At 43.0% G+C, this 18343-nt stretch overlaps 1 protein-coding gene across 12 annotated transcripts in view; it reads left to right on the forward strand.

The window, feature by feature from the left end:
* Positions 1-300: 300 nt before the first annotated feature.
* Positions 301-18343, forward strand: part of EHBP1 (EH domain binding protein 1) — a 332067-nt gene continuing 314024 nt past the window's right edge. For all 12 annotated transcript variants that reach the window (XM_054022444.1, XM_054022446.1, XM_054022451.1 and 9 more), the window contains exons 1-2: positions 301-533; positions 2022-2448. In XM_054022444.1, the coding sequence (XP_053878419.1) occupies positions 2345-2448 (104 nt within the window). In that variant the 5' untranslated portion in view covers positions 301-533; positions 2022-2344. The remainder of the gene's footprint in view (positions 534-2021; positions 2449-18343) is intronic.

The following is an 18343-nucleotide window of genomic DNA, read 5'->3' on the forward strand; positions in this document are numbered from 1 at the left end:
CCTGGGAGATATCAACCAATCGCTTTATAACGTTCTCTCATTGACAACGTCATTCACCAGTCACCAAGCTCCGCAATAAAAACAACCCCGCCCTCAAGCACAGCAGCCAATCAGAGTGCGATCCAGGACCCCTCCTCTCCTCGCCTCATTATGCACGGTCCCCGTTTCTGCCCACTGAATGATTGACGTCAGTCGTCAGCCAATTATCTTTCGCACTGTTGGGCAGGCTCACGCCTCTGCCAATGGCGTCCCCAGAGCAGTGAGGTTCGGTTGCGCGGGGGCAAGTTAGTGTGAGCGGCGCAGTTCTCCAGGCGGAGGGTGATGGTTGTGGAGTGAGCGGCTGCGGGGAGCCCTGGATTGTTCCTTGTACTGGGGAGGGGGGACAGAGGCTCCTGGAGCAGTGTGTGCCATGTGGCCCTCGGAGGAATGGACCGGTCCGCGGGTGCCGCTGCAGTAATGGGCAGTAGCCCCGCGGGGTGCGTGGTGCCCGCTCCAGCCTGGCCGGGATTAGCTGTGTGAGGAGCCGCAGGAAGGTAGGTAGAGGAGGGGCAGGGCCCCTGGCTGCTCGTGCCGGCTGGGTCCTCCCCCGCCCCGGGAATCCCTCTGCATCCTGCCCCCTCGCTGCCGGCCCCAGGCAGCTTCATCCCGGGCTCTGGTCCTGCCCCCAGCTGGGCCGGCTGCTTTGCCGGGGACTGGAGCTAGCAGCTCATCAGTTACAGTGACACATGTCTGGTGAGGCAGTGAAATGCCTCCTGGGGGCCGCGCTCAGCAAGGAGAGCTCCCTCCCCGCCCCCAGGCTTCCCCCCCTCCCCATTTCATCCCATCTCCCACCAACCCTCCTCCCTATCCCATCCCATCTCCCACCAACCTCCCCCCCCATTTCATCCCATCTCCCACCAACCCTCCCCCCCATTTCATCCCATCTCCCACCAACCCTCCCCCCCATTTCATCCCATCCCATCTCCCACCAACCCTCCCCCCTATTTCATCCCATCCCATCTCCCACCAACCCTCCCTCCCCCCTATTTCATCCCATCCCATCTCCCACCAACCCTCCCTCCCCCCCATTTCATCCCATCCCATCTCCCACCAACCCTCCCTCCCCCCCATTTCATCCCATCCCATCTCCCACCAACCCTCCCTCCCCCCCATTTCATCCCATCTCCCACCAACCCTCCCCCCCATTTCATCCCATCTCCCACCAACCTTCCCCCCTATTTCATCCCATCCCATCTCCCACCAACCCTCCCTCCCCCCCATTTCATCCCATCCCATCTCCCACCTAGGGCATCAGCCTTTCCTTCCGCCTCTTACAGACCAGAGATTTCACCCCTCGCACCTAGCAGATCCCCTGCCCAGGAGGAGGGGATTTAGCCATCCCTTGCATGCCTCTGTCCTTTTCCTAGAGATGATGCATGTTTCACCATTTCTTATTTCTCCGGGCAGGAGGGAGAAGCGTTTCAATGCAGTGAGGGAGATGATGGGGATCCTAGGCAGCCCTGGTTCAAGAAATATCCCTGTCTCCTCTTTCCCTTCGCATGAACATTTACAGCATCAACACCCTCTTGCATACAGTGTGTGCAAACACTCCTCTGGGGAGAAAAGTGGGGGGAGGAAACAACTGTTACACCTTTTGTCATCAGCTGGAAGACAAAGAACTTGTCTTTGCTTCCCGTCTGTCCCTCCCTCTGGGTGCATATTGGCAGCACCTCAGCTGCTCTACACCGCTTCCAGGAGATGCTTCATAAGGCTTTAGGATGGCCCTGACCTGCCCTTTTTTGTTGTTGGTGGTGCTGATAAAAGGACGTGTTGATATATTTCCAGATGGACTTTGCATTCCTGAAATTGCTACTGCATTTTTATTCTATTCTATTTATTTATTTATTAATTTATTTGGGGGAAGGTGCGTGTGTGTGTTGTAGTTCTCTATGGATGAAAGGTACAAGGTTGCATACAGTTGCAACATCATAGTGTGTAACACATTAACCACTATTTCTCCCGCTTTCTGCTTTGTTTTCCAGTCTGGCAGTCTGCACATCACCCAGCGCATGAGAAGGAATGATGACTCCATGAGGGAACTTCTTTTCAATCACTCATTCACCCAGTCATGTCTCATGATGCTCCCAGCCAATAATGTGCCATTCACCTAGACTGGGATTTACCCTGTGAAAGGGAGAGATAGAACATGAGTCCTAAACGTAACCTCAAGCTTTTTCTTGTGCATCGTTTTTGGTGTATTTATATGTAGAACCCTGAGCATTGGGCACATGCACTGTTAAACCTGCTTTGCTAGATCCAAGAGCTGCAGCTGTGTGTTGGACTCTGATATTTTTTCCTCGTCATCATGGCTTCAGTTTGGAAGAGACTGCAACGTGTTGGGAAACATGCATCCAAGTTCCAGTTTGTGGCCTCTTACCAGGAGCTGATGGTCGAGTGCACCAAGAAATGGTAAGAAGTGTGTGGTCAAGTGAGTTGCTGATGCTGGAGCATGGCTGTTGCCTGTTCAACTATGTGGTTTCCCTCCTTTAGTGCAGAAGCTGCTGGGTGGGGTGCAGATCTCTCTCTTAACAAGTGCCTTCCACCCCCATGGGGTTAATTATTGCACTCTAGTTTGATCATCTTAGGTGGTTGCTGCAGTATTAAACTGTGCATTTATTAGATATGAACTTTGATTTTTAGCAGCCTTATTTATTTATTTATTTTATTTTATTTTTTTAACGGAAACATTTCCAAATGTCAACACAAGTCTCAGAGATGGGTGTGATAAGCCAACTGTAACATCAAAGGGATATAGGGATTTGACACATTTTTCAGAGTGACAGTGTATCTTATTTTATTCTGGGTAGATATGACTTTTCTTGCCTAAAGACTTCTCTTTCCCCTTCCATCTTTTGAATGTGAAGAGTGAGGACACAGAGCCTTGGGAATTATTTGAGTTATTTGCTGAGTCAGACAAGAATTGCGTGCTGTAATGGCCCAGTGGAACATATTTAGAGCTGGCTAGACTGCAGCAAGCAATTAACTGTATGGGTCTGTCTCAGTCACACCTCTCTCCTTATGCAAAGTGGACTCCTAGAGCCGATTGGATTTTTTGGTCTTGTTTTGCATGGAGGACCAGGATCTAGGTTTTGTTTTTGGTGTTTCTTGTTTTACTATGCAAAGACAAAAAAAAATCACATTAAAATATATTATACTAAAATGGAAGTTATCTATTAGTAGGCCAGGAAGGCTTGCATTATTTTTCATGTTCATAATGGACTCAATTCTGTAATGTCAGTGGGAAGTGAGTGTACTTGAAAAATTCCAAAACGGCACTGTAAATCATCTGTAGCAAACTTAAAACTTAGTTTCTATTATTGGCTTTTCTTCTTGTTGGCCAGCTTGGCACTAGCATTGGATGCTTTTAGTAGTTATGAGTAATTGCTTCTGCTAAGTTAAATTGTTAGAAATATCAATCAAACATACTTGAATCATAATACTACCCCTATCTTAAAGGGGCACTGTCAAATTAGAAATCACTTTTAAAAGCATTCTCTGCACTTTTGATATTTCAGTTTTAATAATCTTTACAATCTAGAAAATCTAATTAATTTTAATATTTTTTTAAGGCCAGAAGAAACCATTACGATCAATTAGTTTGATCTCTTCTATAGAACAGGCTATAGAATCTGACCCAGTAATTACTGTATCAAGCCTATTTTACCACTTGTGCTTCTGTTACTTTTTTACATTGCATTAGGCTTGGGCAATAAAGCTAAACTAAGTTTGACACAACTTAATTCATGTGGGTAGTGTCATCCGTTCCACACTCCCGACAGGTGTAAATCGGGACAGTCAATAGGCAGGCTGTGGGCCAAATCCAGACGCTTTTGAATGGACTGCTAAATTTTTTTATTTATTTATTGTCATTATTGTTATTGCAGCCTGAAAAATGTTTCTCTGGAGTCTAGACCATGACTACACCTTGATCAAGAAATTTGGACTGTGACACAAAAAAAAATTGACTACCTTGGTGTAAATGTTTATAGGATCTGGGCCACATTGGTAACCAGGATAACCACCCTGTTGTGAAATGTTTCGAGATACGTCTTTTAACAAATAAAGCAAACTCACCCTATACAATCACTTGATTTGTAGACTCCTCTACACTTTTAAAAAAGAGGAAACCGTCTTAAGATAAAAATGTTCCATAAGCATGAGAGTTAAAATTAAATGTTTCTTCCACAAGTAGAAATTCTGTATAAAACCCAGGAATGATAAAAATATTTTTATAACATTTTAAGTACAGCTTTCTCTGCCTCTGAAATAGACACTAATTTCTGTGTGTTGGTGAGCAACGCTGTCCTTTTTTTAAGCTTGCATCTGAGTTTATGGCTGGGTTTAAAGAGCAGAATTGGCATGAGTGACAACAAAATATGAGAAACTAACTGCCACTGCCCTGCCTCTTCCTGAAGTCAGGCCTAATGTGTATATGATGCGGCATTGGAGCAACAGGGCTACAGTATATTCTTTTAGGTTGATGTTGTAAGTGCCCTTTGATGGGAAATGTAGTAAACACTAAGTCTTATTTTAATGTATTGGCACTCCAACAATACTGTGGTTCTGTAAGAAAATAATGATCCATTCATATTTTAAAATAAATGACAATGCAGTCATAAACACAACCAAAGCAACATATGGTTGGGAGAAAAGATTGTCTATGAACTCAACAGGAAGAATGCTTATTTACAAGTTGAAGATAAGAAGAAATAATCTTTTGTTCTTCTCAAAAATGGATTTATCTTGTGAATTTCATTGTTTTGTAATTGGTCAGTTGCACTGTGCAACACTAGATGTATTCTTGCAAAGTTCTAATACCTTTCATTTTGTTTTGGAGTAAATTTTTGTTTATTGTTTTTCTTATATTGATCTGAATTTTCATGTGGTGGTTTGAATACTCTCGGTCCTCAAGCTGATAGCTATGCTGTTTATGTTGGAGGTCACAGACACTCTTGTGTTGCTGCTTTACTCTTTAATTGGATTATTTCTAGGTAAACAGCATATGTCCAGCATAGTAAAGGGATTTTCAATCTTGCTTTTCCTGGTCTATATAGTTTCTCATGCTTGCTGCTATTAATGATTATAGACGGCTACTTCCAGAGAGATCATTGATCACTTTATTAATTGTGATGGTATATTTAAAGATGTTAGCACTTCATTATAAAATCTTATTTTCAGGCATTCAATTGAACAGATCTGCCTTTTCTGGGCTCAAATGTGGCATTGTAAATTCCCACTGAAGCATTTAAGAGTTATGGCTGTTCAGCACCTCTGAAAATCAGGTCACTAATTTAGATTCCCTACATTTAAAAAAAAATGGCCTGTGTCTTTAATGTGGATTTGTGACTCTAGATACCTCAAAAATTTGATATTTTTACATAAATCACATGAGTTTAGTGCATATAAAAGGTGCTGGCTTGATAGCCCTGGTATCTGACATCCCCTGCTTACCCTAAAACAGGTGGGGGAAGTACAGGCTTTGCAGCCTTACTAATGTATTTCAGCCTTAACCTGGATGAAGTACGTATAGTAGGGAGGGGATAGCTTATCCTCTGTCCATTCAGTCCTTAGACTCAGAAGCTGGGCCATCTAGTACAAATGGCGGTGGTGTGCTTTTTATGGTGTGGACACTTAGTCAGTGGGAATTGGACTGAATACCACCAAACTCATGTTCATATAGGCCCCCTGAACAGCCATTGGTTGGTTACAACATCTATTCACTATCTGGGTTGCCAGAGCAAAACTTTTTCTCTATCTGAAACATTAATGTATTTAGAACCTGTGGAGGGAGTAATTTGATGACTCTGTTGGATTGCATGTCTAGCTCAGTCAGTCTCGATGGAAGAATCCAACCAACCAAGCTCCCCTGTAAATGTGTGATTGCTTTGAGCGTCTGGAAATGCACTCGTATCGGCCATAGTGTATAAGAAATGAAATTGCTCATATCCCCTTAGACCGTGAGCTCTCTGCGGCAAGGACTGTCTTTATTTTGCTCATTTATATGATGCCTAGCAAATCTGGGTCCTAACTAGGCCCCCAAGATGCTACCACAATATATATAATAACTACGCTTCCACTGAGATAGGCCTGAATCTTACAGAGTTGATTTTAAACATGTTGCTAAGCTCCTTATGTATTGTTTCTTATCAGATTCTTCTAATACCAAGAGGCAACACATTCACTGTTAAAAACATTGAGATTATGACAGGAAATAATAAGTGACCACAGAGCTGTAACTAAGCATTTTAGTACCTGGGGTGAGCAAGTGTATTTGTGCCACTTAGAGGTGACACGGGGGGGTGCAGGGGAGTGCACTTGTGGAGTTGTGGGGTCAAATGCCTCCCCAGATTTCTGCCTTCCATTTAGCATGGAGTTTTTCAAACAGTGGAGTGTGCCTTCCCAGGTACACCTGTCACAATTTGCTCCCTCTCACCTATCCCATCATCTGGTCCAGAAGTAGCAAATTGTGATAGGGTATCAACCATCCATCACAAATTTGCTACCCCTAGACCAGAGGATGACAACTGTGAGAGGCAGCAAATTGTGACAGATGGTTAATACGTACCCATAGTGCACCGCACTCTGAATCAGTACAAGCGCTCTTGGTGAGAACACTCACAGCGGACACAAGGAGTCAAGTAGGCATGCACACAAGTGACATACTAGCTGCGGTGACTGTATGCTGACATAACTTGAGTTAACATAAGTTTGTAGTGTAGATATGGCCTTGGATATATGAATTGTTTGGGAGAGGTAACAGCAAAAGTCTGAGGCGAGGCCAAGATTCACTCAGGGGTTTAGACTCCTACTTTTGTGGATCTGGGTGTCCTGCAACTTAATGGCTCAGGAACAAAAAGACGCATAAAAGGAACCAGTATCACTGATCTTTTAAAAAAAAAAAAAATTATGACTTGGGGGTGTATACCTCATGATTTTTGAATTATTGTGGTTGTCAAGCAATCATGGACCTATAGCTGGGTTCAAAAAAGAATTAGATAAGTTCCTGGAGGACAGACAGGTCTATCAATGGCTATTAGCCAACATGGTCAGGGACGAAACCCCATACTCTAGGTGTCCATATCCCTAGTCTCTGATTGCCAGAAGCTGGGAGTGGATGACAGGATCACTCAATGACTGCCTGTTTTATTCATTCCCTCTGAAGCATCTGGCATTGACCACTATTGGAAGACAGGACACTGGCTTGATGGCCTATTATTGACCCAGTACAGCCATTCTTATGTTCAGTAAAACTTACAGTAGATTTTTGCCTTTGAGAAGGATTTAATATGAGATAGTATATTCTACACGCAAGCAGTGACATGCAAAAAAGCACGAAGAGCTGGCTTGAGAGGCAAAGTAACAGTGAGAAAGGCAATCTCCATTGGTGGAACAAATGAAAATGAAGAAGTTTTGACACCAGGCTAGGAAATAGATTGGAAGTCACATGGTCCTACAGAATAAACTTGTGCTATAAAAAGAAAAAGAGAACAAATTTAGAATTAAAAATTCCAAATTAAAAATCACAATAAACACATAGGAAGTGCTATGCTGGAAACACAGATGTTATTGCTATAAATACTAGCAACTATTTGCTTATAAATATTTTCAATGCGTATTTGCTATTAAAATATAAATTAAATAGCACAATGACATCCGTCTTCACAGTGTTGACAAAAGTAAATGATGAAGTGCTAAAAGTAATAAATAACATTTTAAAAAAGTAAACAAATCGAAGGAGCAAAACTATATTTAAAATGGATTACAACAAAGGGAGTGCAGGTTAGGGAATTACAGCAGCAGATAAGACGGATTTATGAACTGGTAGGAGACTTCATGCAGACATATAAACTGACAAGGGATTCATTTAAATACTCAGAATGTGTGACAGGTTCTTTTTTTGGGGGGGGGTGTGAAATATTTCATGGAATCAAGTCTCCTGCAGCACCTCAGTATGTTATATCTGGTAGAGAAGAGCTGCTGTGTCTAGGCACTGGGATGCCTGTGCCTTGAAAAACAGAGCCTTGGGACTGTTCTGAGGGAGGGGAAATAAAAAAGTCGCTCTCCCTCCCTCCCCACCCTATTTTTGAAAACACTGCAGGTGTCTCACCCTATCAGGGTAACTGTTACCCCCTCTGTCCCTTCCTGTTCCAGGGTTTTGCCTTCTGCCACCCCCTGGCAGTGCCTCATCCATGGGCTTAACCCCTGCTCTTACGCACTCCCTCCCTCCCCAATTTTGCTTCTGGGCCCCTTCAGCAGATGTTACTGAGCATGCTCAGTCTGTGTATGCATGCTCAATAGGAGCCAACCAGTGCACTCAGCACCCTGCTACGGTCCTAGCACCACGGAGAGCCTGCTCCGATGGTGCTGACATCGCCAGGACTGATTCTGCGCACTGCCCCATTTTGGTGCCCCTGCTGGCTCTGTGCCCTGGGTTGCTGCCCCGCTTTCCCCACCATAGTTCCAGCACTGAGTGACTCCGTAAGGGGTGCCACTTTAGTAGCTTTCTTAATCCAACTCATGGTGCCTATTCCTTGTAATATATACAATACCCTTCACCTTCTGTATAAAACTCTTTGCTTTTATAAAGCTTTTTTGCTAAACCTTTTACATTTCTAAAGTGATTAGACTTCTCTATCAAACTGCCCGCACTGACTAAAGGCTTAATTTTCTTGTGAGACGCGTCTAACTTTTTTTTGGATCAAATAGAGGTATTCTAGTGTAGTTCCTGCATCTTAAAAATATCTTTCTCTCTTGGAAATGAAGCAATACTTGAATTTTTTTTCATCTGTTTTTCTCCTCCATGGTAGTTTCATAACTGGATGCTGCCAGAACTTAAGATTTGGCATTTAATGAGCATGGCAGAGATTCTTCAGGCTTTTTGAGATTCCACAGTTCACTCTAGTCAGTTTGTCTTCCGGTCTCTGCTTTCCGACAAGCTTCTGAGTGCTGAAGGAAAGAACTGGAATTTACTAGCTGTTGCAGAAATAGAGATTGCTTGCGCAGGGCCTGATCCTGGAAGGTGCTCAGTGGCTTGCAGGATTGGGCCCACAGGGGAGAGTCTTATGAGTGTATGGGTGTGATTGTTCAGTAAAGATAATTGTGTGGTAAGGCAAGGTCAATCTGCAGTTTACATCCGGAGTTCCTAAAGTCTTTAATGTTGTGGACCACGTTAGTGTAGCCACTTCCCATTTTGAGCAACTGCTTGTACAGAAAAGGCTTGGCTCTGCCCGCTGCCCCCTACGTCTACCCCCACAAGTTAGGGTTTTATTGTCTCAAATCAATTCTACTCCTCTTTGTATTCGCAGTCAGCTTTCCTGCTTCCCACATTGAAAATTGTCCCTAGCTCCAAAATCAATTAACTTTCTCCCAAAGTCAGTTTTTAACCCTCACCAACTCTCAACTCAAAATTAGTTCTCCACCAACCACCGCAATCAGCTTTTAGAAATCAATTTCCCCCTCCTCCAACAACTCAAAATGAATTCCTTCTCCACAGTCAAAATCAATTCTCAGCCCTCTCACTCTGATCTACCCACTTTCCCCCAAAATCAAAATATGTAGAGCCCTGCAAATCTGTGGATATCCACTTTATAGCTGCATCCGTGGACTGTTTTTGCGGCTTGTGGATTGGACGTGGATACAAATTTTGTCTTTCTGCACAGGGCTCTAAAAATCTGTTCCGCCGTCTCATCTGAAACTCTGTTCTCCTTTCTTTCTTGTCCCTGCTCCTAAGTGTGTAGCTGTTGGGCTCCCTGATTGCTTCCTGCTAACACCCCTTTCCAGTTGCTGGCTCCTTAATGCTTATTTCTTTCATTCCCTACTCTGTTTTCTACTTTGTCACCCTTTCTATTCAAACTTCTATTTGCCCCTCCACCATCCTTATGGCTACCCAGAATTGCCATCAGGGCACTGGGAAGGGAACCTCTGATCAAGATTAGTGTGTGTGTTTGTTTTGTTTTTTAAAATGCTATTTTTTCCCCCAAAGAAGTTTAGAAATATGGGAGGGAGGAGTTAGAGGTGGCTGTGAAATGTTTCTCGCTACATCTACAGGATGTTTTTTAGATAGATTTTTAAGTAGATGCAAAAGGCTTTAATATTATTCTCTTGACACCGTTCCTTCTACCCTTCTAAAATGTTATGGCTAGATTACTTTATTTCCACAGTGCATTGTCTCTCTCGCTTTTTTTTTTTTCTTTTCTTTTGCATGTGTTGTGATATTTGGTGCAGTTCTTCAAGCCCTAGTTCCTGAAGTCATAATGTATACAATTTAAAAAAAAAAAAAAAAAATTAAATGGAAGCCCTTGTGGTTATAGAGGAAAGCTTAAAAATGTCAATCCAGAGGCCATGACATTGAAAGGCAAATAAAAATAACCTAAAAGCTGGTTTAAAAATAAGTTTGTGATTGAATTAAAAAAAAAAAAATCTTGACTCTTGTGGGCTTGATTCGTGATCGTTGAATGCTTGGGATTGGCAATACTGCATTCTTGTGCCCCAATCCCACAAAGACTTGTTGCTTGGCATTGTGTTTACTGTTACCAGTGAGACAATTTACAGAAATTAAGCAGTGTGCCTAATAGTAAGTCTTTGTAGCATTGGGCCTGTAATGAAGTATTTCTCTGAGAAACACAATTTATTACTGAAATTTCTTGACTTGAGTCAGTGTCCCAGCAATGGGAAGAACAATTGTGCACATAAAGTGGATTATAGCTCAATATAATGGGACGAACCCACTGTAATAGGTTGGTTTTTATTTCACTAAGTCTCTCTTTTGAGTGTGGAGAGAAAGGATGTCTTATTGACAGGGCTGTCCTTAGGATTTATGGGGCCGTACGCAGTATTATTAAACTGGTGCCCCATGCCAGCGCAACTGGTGCTCCTACGCCCGCACATTCGGCTCTGTGAATATGGCCCCTGCCTTCTGCCTAGTAAGGAGACTGCAGCACGCGCTGGGTGTGCAGGAGCTGACCCACTCTTACCTGCTGTCCCGGTCATAGGCGCGGACTCTGTGGGTGGGTGCTCCGGTGTGCAAATTTTCTCTGTTCAGGAACTCTGTTTTATTTATTTATTTGTAAAAGCTTCTCCCTGTCTGCTCTTAAGCGTCTGTGAAGTCTTCTGCTTTGGCTACCTAGTGACTCAGTTTGTGTGCATCTTCCTCTCCGTGATGATGGAGTAGAATTCCAGCAGGCTATTGTACTACTGTGGAACAGCATCAAGGTTTCCTGTCCACCTGTGCCTATGTTCTGTGGCCCTCTGTAGGAGACTAGAAATTCTGCAGCTGTTCAAATTCAATTTTTAAAAATGGAGGTTTTCAATAAATGTGCAAATAACTAATGGTGAATACAGCAGACCCTGTTTTATGCTTTCCTAACATTTTCAGTCTTCAACATAAGACACTTTTGTATTAACAGTGTTTAAAGAAGTTGTCAGGTGGGAAGCTGGAGGTTTTGACAGTTGACTGTTGGCACCTGGGGAGACATTGCAGAGAGTTCAAGACTGGGGCCCAAGCTAAAATTAGCAGAAATATATATCCAACGTCACTGACATCTCGGTTGTCATCTTTAGGATTCCAAGTTCACAACTGATTGAGTTGAATAAGACATTCACAGACTCACCTCTCAGCTAATGTTTCAGGCTGCCTGTAGTCGCATGAAGTCTGTTTCTGTTCACATGTTGAAGTTTTCTTCACAACCATGACTTTTCCTTTTACAAAAAACTAACAAACAAAAAAATCTTTTTTTCCAGAGCACAACTCTATAGCCGGGGTGGATTCTACAGCTATTAAATTGTGGGATCTGCAAGGCCCAGAATATTAATAATTTTGGGGATAAACAGGATTATGGTTTTATTCTGCATACACATCCAATATGTTGTTGCCGTGCTGTGTGATGTATTTATAATGACTTAATATAAGCAGCCAATAAAACGTTTCTGTGGACTCAGTATTTCTCTTCCTCCTGTATAAAAATTGGTGCCTTTGAAAAATAACCTGTACTTTGTGTTCCATTAGATTTCAAGCTATCCTACAGTCTCTTCATATAAACTTGGCTGCACAGTGCCCCAGAATAACACCTATCTTTAATTTGTTCCTGAGCTAATAGTAATTTACTGACACCTGTACAATTATAGTACCCAGATCCTGCTTTTGAAAAACAAGGAACCACTTCATGATAAATAGCAAGACAATGATGTATACAATCTACCTGGGAAAACTTCTTTGCATACCCACTGACTTTAGCATTAAAAAAATCCATATAAAATAAGTAATTAGAGAATCCAGCATGTTAATACAGTTCGCAGTGCAATGTATAATGCTACTCAATTCACATCATGAACTTCCTTTATTTTGAGTGATGGCTCATTAAGTAAATTCTGAATCCCTTTGTTTATCAAAGTGCGTAGGAGGAGATTTAAAATAATAAAGAACTGTCAAAACAGCGTACTGTTCTTTTCAAATAAGGAACTGAGAGTTCTCTGGGCTAACCTGTGGCCAGCGTAGTTGTAATGTATCAGCAAGGGCCTTAGCCTTAACAGATGTCCTGTAACACCATCCCTTCTGTTTGTCACTCCTGGTGTCTGCCTCATCACTCCCAGCCACCATAACTCTGGCCATGTTAGCCATGTACGGTTTATTTTATTTTGGTTGTGTGGATTTTTTTGGTGGTGATGGCTGATAACTGTGGAAAAATGGAATTGGTGTCCTGGCCACTCCTGTAGGTAACCTGAATGTTAGTTGAATAGGGCTATGAAAGATTGAGATGCTTATGGCAAGATGCTCAGAAGAGCTCTGCACCAAGTGAGCTGAACGCTTTTGAAAAATCTGGCCATTTGCTTTGGTGTCTTAATGTGACCTGAGCTCGTCTTCAAATGTAGCCCATAGTGGACACAGTACTTGGAATAAATGTCTGTGGGTCAAGCAAGTTAACATAAATGAAAAGGTTTTTTCTTTTGTTTCTGTATCAGAACTTTGATCTATAAGGATGCTAAAAAGAGAAGACGCCTGCCTGTCTGTCATTTAGTTTCTAGTTGCACAAAGCCAAGGAGTTTAGTTTTTCATTAGCCATAGTTTCTGAGGAATATATAGCCTGTTTCCCATTATCAGTAACTTTAGCTTATAAAGAATGCTTCTCCTGCGAAAATTATTTTTTCTTTTGCTCACCAATACACAGTTTAAAGATCTGCTGTGATGGTACTTCCTTTGTCTGTTAATGGCTTTTTGCACTCTCGATAAAATCACTTTTCATCCCTTCAAACAACTGCCTTATAATCCTCCAGCATCTGCACATCTTTTCAGAATACAATTTTGAAACTGGCTGTGCCATTACTAAAGGTATTTTTATTCCTGTGGACTTTTTGCATATACTACATGCTGTTTGAGTTTCATCGGCATTGAAATGCATCCAAGAGTAATCGTAAAACCACTGGGTTCAGAAAGCTCTCTTTGTGGCTGGTTTAATCATGAGAGTTGCTGACTGAGAACTGAAGAAATTGGGGACTGTGTTACAAGCAACTTTAGCATCTATACTTACTGCAGGTCCTAGGAATCTCCTCTGTTGTTGGTGTCCTGATGCTTTTTTCAATCCACGGCAGTAAAACTTTAGTAGGATGAATCCCCGTAAGGAGAGATTATGCCAGCTGCTCCACCACAAGAGCATAGGCCTTTGAGAGAATGGGAGAGTATATTATAGAAAGATTTTTTTCTAAACTAATACTTTCCACACAACTTCAGCTCGGAAATAACTTTCCTTTTAAACTGAAAATTAAATGTATAACATGTCTTTTCTACTACCCTGTTCCATGAGAGCTGTAAGCAGCCCTTTTTCTTGAGCAAATTAAGCCTGTGTTTTTTAATGTGCCATACCTTCAGTATGATAAGGGCATTTTAATATCCTCCATCTTCTAATGTTGGGGCATTTTCTGTTTGCAAAATTGATTTTTGACTCCTGATTGGGGTATTTTTATATTGGTTTTCTATCTTCTTGTCCATCTGTATTTTGGAGTGGACGGATTCTAAATCAATTTGTCTTGTGAACCCTGTGCTCCACAGCTGTTAACCAAAGCCTACCACCCATTGTCAATGCCCCAAGAAGGGCTGCACCACACTGGAGGAGGACAGTAAAGATGTGTGTGTTACCTGCTTATTTCAGTTCCTGGGATGCTCTCTCATGGTGGTGCTTGTACCTTAGCAGTATTAGTTGCCTCTAGTACAGGGGTTTCCAAACTTTAACAACCTGTGAACCCCTTTCACTAAAATGTCAAGGCTTGTGAACTCCCCCCCCCCCCCCCCAAAAAAAAAAAAAAAGAATATTCCCAGGGATTTTCTCTTACCTCAGCATAAATTATAAGAGCAGTGATCTTGGAAAATTTGTTTTTGATATGCTTATTACACACTATTAATTATCATTACAGTATTTTTATGCCATTTTCATAATGTAAACTCACTTCTAAGATCTCACTTCTGTAGCTTGTATCACTTTTGATTAAGCCTGTTATAAGACAAGGCTCCTATCAAGGTGCCAGTAGAAAAAAGAGGTGCGGAGGCAAAGCCCCTGCACACCTGGAGGCCTGGGGGGGGGCACTGCTGAAAAGTGGGGAGGGCCTGCTGGAAAAAAAAAAGGGGGAGGGACCTGCGGGGGGGCATGCTGCCACGGGGATGGCACGTGACCCTCGTCACCCCGCCCCCGTACTGGTGCCTCTGGCTCCTATGTTTCATCAAGGAGTATCGGATGTGAAATAGCAGGAAGGTATCTAAGAAGCCAACTCAGAGTTCCTCCTACACAAGCACTCAGGTCTTGAGCAGTCCAGGCAAACAATGCACATTACAACAAAGCTTAAACTTGTTCTTCATAATTTAAAAACAACACTAGCAACCTATTTAATTTTAAAAACAGCAAAAAATAACCACCTCCCTTTCCATTTCTTATAAGGAGTCTTGAAGTTTAAATCTCCTCAGTGTGATAGAGATGTTTGCTTTGATCTGCTTAGCTCTTGGAAGTCCCCAAGGTGCCGGGCTGCTGGCTCCGTGCTGCCCCGGGGTCCCTATGGACAGCTTTGTCCACCATTAGGGAACTTTTTCCCGAGAACCCCCTGTAACATTTCGTGAACCCCCAGGGATTCACGAACCCCATTTTGGGAACCACTGCTCTAGTAAATCTAGTAGTGCTGATATGGTTACTAGCACTAAGGACAGCTACACCAGCTTGTTTCATGGGCTTAGCAGAGGGAGTGGGGACAGGAGTATGAGGTCTTGTGCTCAGGGCCCAACTCTGTACTCAGGAATGAACCCTGGTAAAGCATTACATGCCAAAAGTCGATTACCTCCTAGAAAAAATGCTGACTCTTTAAATTCAATAAATTTGTCCTAAAATATTTTTATAGAACTGGAACAGATATTGTGAAATGCTTCTTGATTTAGCAATGAAATGCAGGGCTCTGCCTTGATTCATTGTTAATGGTAAGGTCTGCAAAATTATAGAACATTTTTCCTTGCGTTATTTTAGAGTATAGGAAAACCTATCAGAATATATCTAGGGTGCATCTGGGACTGTCTCTCCCAGCCTGGGTGTTAGTTCCGCTTGAGCTAGTGCACTAAAAGTAGCAGTGTGGACATTGTGGCATGAGCAGCAGTACAGGGTAGCCACTTGAATGTGGACTCGAGATATGGGCACTGTAACTGTACTGGTGTCAGTGAATTACTGTTATCTCAGGAGACATTTGAAGATAGTTATCATCTGGGGGCGCTGGGCAGCCAAGTATATAGGAAGGGAAGGAGGTTAGCTTGAAAGCTGGTGGAATACAGAAAGAATGTTATTTTTTCAAAGGCACCAATTTTTATATAGAAGGAAGAGAAATACTGAGTTCACACACATTTTATTGGCTGCTTACCGGGGGTCAGGTGGGCTTGTATCGGGTGGCTAGCCTGTGCTGCAGTGTCAACACTGCAACGTTTGTATACCTGGCCTGGAAGTCATGCTCCCAGCTTCAGTGTAGTCTACGATAAATTAGGGTGACACATTTATGCTCCATCTTGTGAGAACTACTAATGTTCTTTAAAATAATAACGATGACGACAATAAACCCATGAAGTTCCCAAGAAACAGAAAGCTGCTTTCTTGTCAACCTGGTGGAACAGGATCCCCGTTCTCTTCTTTCTTCTGTGTTTTGGAACACATGGGCAGCCAGAAAGTTTAACTAATGGAAGCAGTGAGGATAAACTATATGGCTTTCTTCCTTCTGCCCCCCAACCCCAGCCTGTAGAAGCCCCTCAAAAGTGCTCAGATTCCCTACTCACTGCAACATAACCCCCACTTCACAGCTTGAACATCTTTTGGTGATGGGGAGAGCGAGCCCCTGGCCGTGTGGCTCCTGAGTGTATTATGCTGCCAGGAGTGGCACACGGAGTAAGGAGCAGAATGAAAGATCCCACTGTCTGCGTAGCTGCCTTATGAGCTGGGAAGACGGAACTGGATTTCCTTGCAGGTCTTAGGTACCCCTCCTTCAATCATAGTGGGAGGGATCTGCCATTAAAGAAGGATGAGTATATTGAGCTGTCTCTGCACACTCATCCCCTTCTTCCTGTGGGAATTTCAGTAGAAAGGGAGACTGAGACGGGGTAGGCAACCTATGGCACGCGTGCCAAAGGTGACACGTGAGGTGATTTTCAGTGGCACTCACACTGCCCAGGTCCTGGCCACCCGTCCGGGGGGCTCTGCATTTTAATTTAATTTTAAATGAAGCTGCTTAAACATTTTAAAAACCTTATTTACTTTACATACAACAATAGTTTAATTATATATTATAGACTTGTAGAAAGAGACCTTCTAAAAACGTTAAAATGTATTCCTGGCATGCGAAACCTTAAATTAGAGTGAATAAATAAATACTCAGCACACCACTTCTGAAAGGTTGCCGACCCCTGCTATAAGACATAGTTTAAGACAAAGGAAGTGATGATTGCGAGAGGAATGCATGTTAGAGACTGGATGCTTGCACAGTTCTAAGACAGTATTAGCGGTTGGAGATATTTATTTTTGTGTATCACTGACCTGAATGTGAACAATACATGTGGTAAACAAAAATAAATGTTTCGAACATGTAACAGAAGGTTCCTGAGAACAGCTGTGAAGGCCCCCAGCAGCTCTTGTTTTCCTCTGTCTTCACCTCAGTGTAACTCTCTGCCTGAGGACCCAGTGCTTATTCAGACCAACACCTTTTGACTTTAATGGTGTTTGTCCTGTATTTAAAAAATACAGGACGTGGCCCTAGATCAGCAGACGGGACTTTCAGCTGGGAGTTAGAAAACTGGCATTGGTCGTTGAAGTACTAGAGCCAATCCCAATGTATGGAGATGTGAACGCAGAGGCATTTCTGGGAACTAGAGCAATACATAATAGAAAAGGCTATTGCACTACCAAGGGACGAATCCTGCCCCTGCTTCCCTCATCCCACTGCTGTGGTGACTTCCTGGCCGTTGCATTGGTGTTCAGCTGTACAAGCAGAGGACATGGTTTGGGATATTCAGCCCTTGTGCTGCATGGAGCGTCACTCTGCAGAAAACGAGGCCGGGGAGCAGGACTTGCTGCTGTGTGCAGCCTATGGAACGCTGATGGGTTCCCATGGCCTGAAGGCAGGATTCCTCTATGCTGAACCAGAACACATCAACCCAATGACTGGCTGTTTGCTGGGGTGTCCGGGTTGCTTCTTAAAGCATCAGTGTAAATTACCCAGTCTGTATATTTTATTTATTTCCCTAAACAGCCATTGTGTGCTTCAGGAGTACAATGATGTCTATTATAAGTAAGAGAACTCAAGAGATGAGTGAACATTGATTGCCTGTTAAAGGTGACCTTTAATTACAGACCCAACAGAATTGCACCTGACACAGTGAGAAGGGGTCAGCTAGCACACGGGGGTCCCTTAAGACAGGATTTCACCATTCGAGTAGACTTCAGTGGAGCTCTCACTGTTCTTGAGTTGTAGACAGAGTGCAAAGTATGTGCACATAGAAGTGTTTTTGAAGAATGTACAACTTAAAGAAATGCAGCACCAATATTGCATACAAAAACACGTCCGTGTCTTCTGTACTGTTTCTCTCACCCCTCCATTATCGCTCAGAATGGTGTTAGAAGATGAGTGGTCAGTATTTCTGGAGCCCAGGAGCAAGGATGTAGCCAAGGTGTAGGCCCCGGGTGGGCAAACCTTTTGGCCCAAGGGCCACATCGAGGTTGCGAAACTTTATGGAGGGCTGGGTAGGGAAGGCTGTGCCTCCCCAAACAGCCTGGACCCCATCCCCTGCCCCCAGGGGCGGCAG

The sequence above is a fragment of the Malaclemys terrapin genome, chromosome 3 (genome assembly GCF_027887155.1).
Source record: "Malaclemys terrapin pileata isolate rMalTer1 chromosome 3, rMalTer1.hap1, whole genome shotgun sequence".
In the NCBI taxonomy this organism is placed as follows: Eukaryota; Metazoa; Chordata; order Testudines; family Emydidae; genus Malaclemys; species Malaclemys terrapin.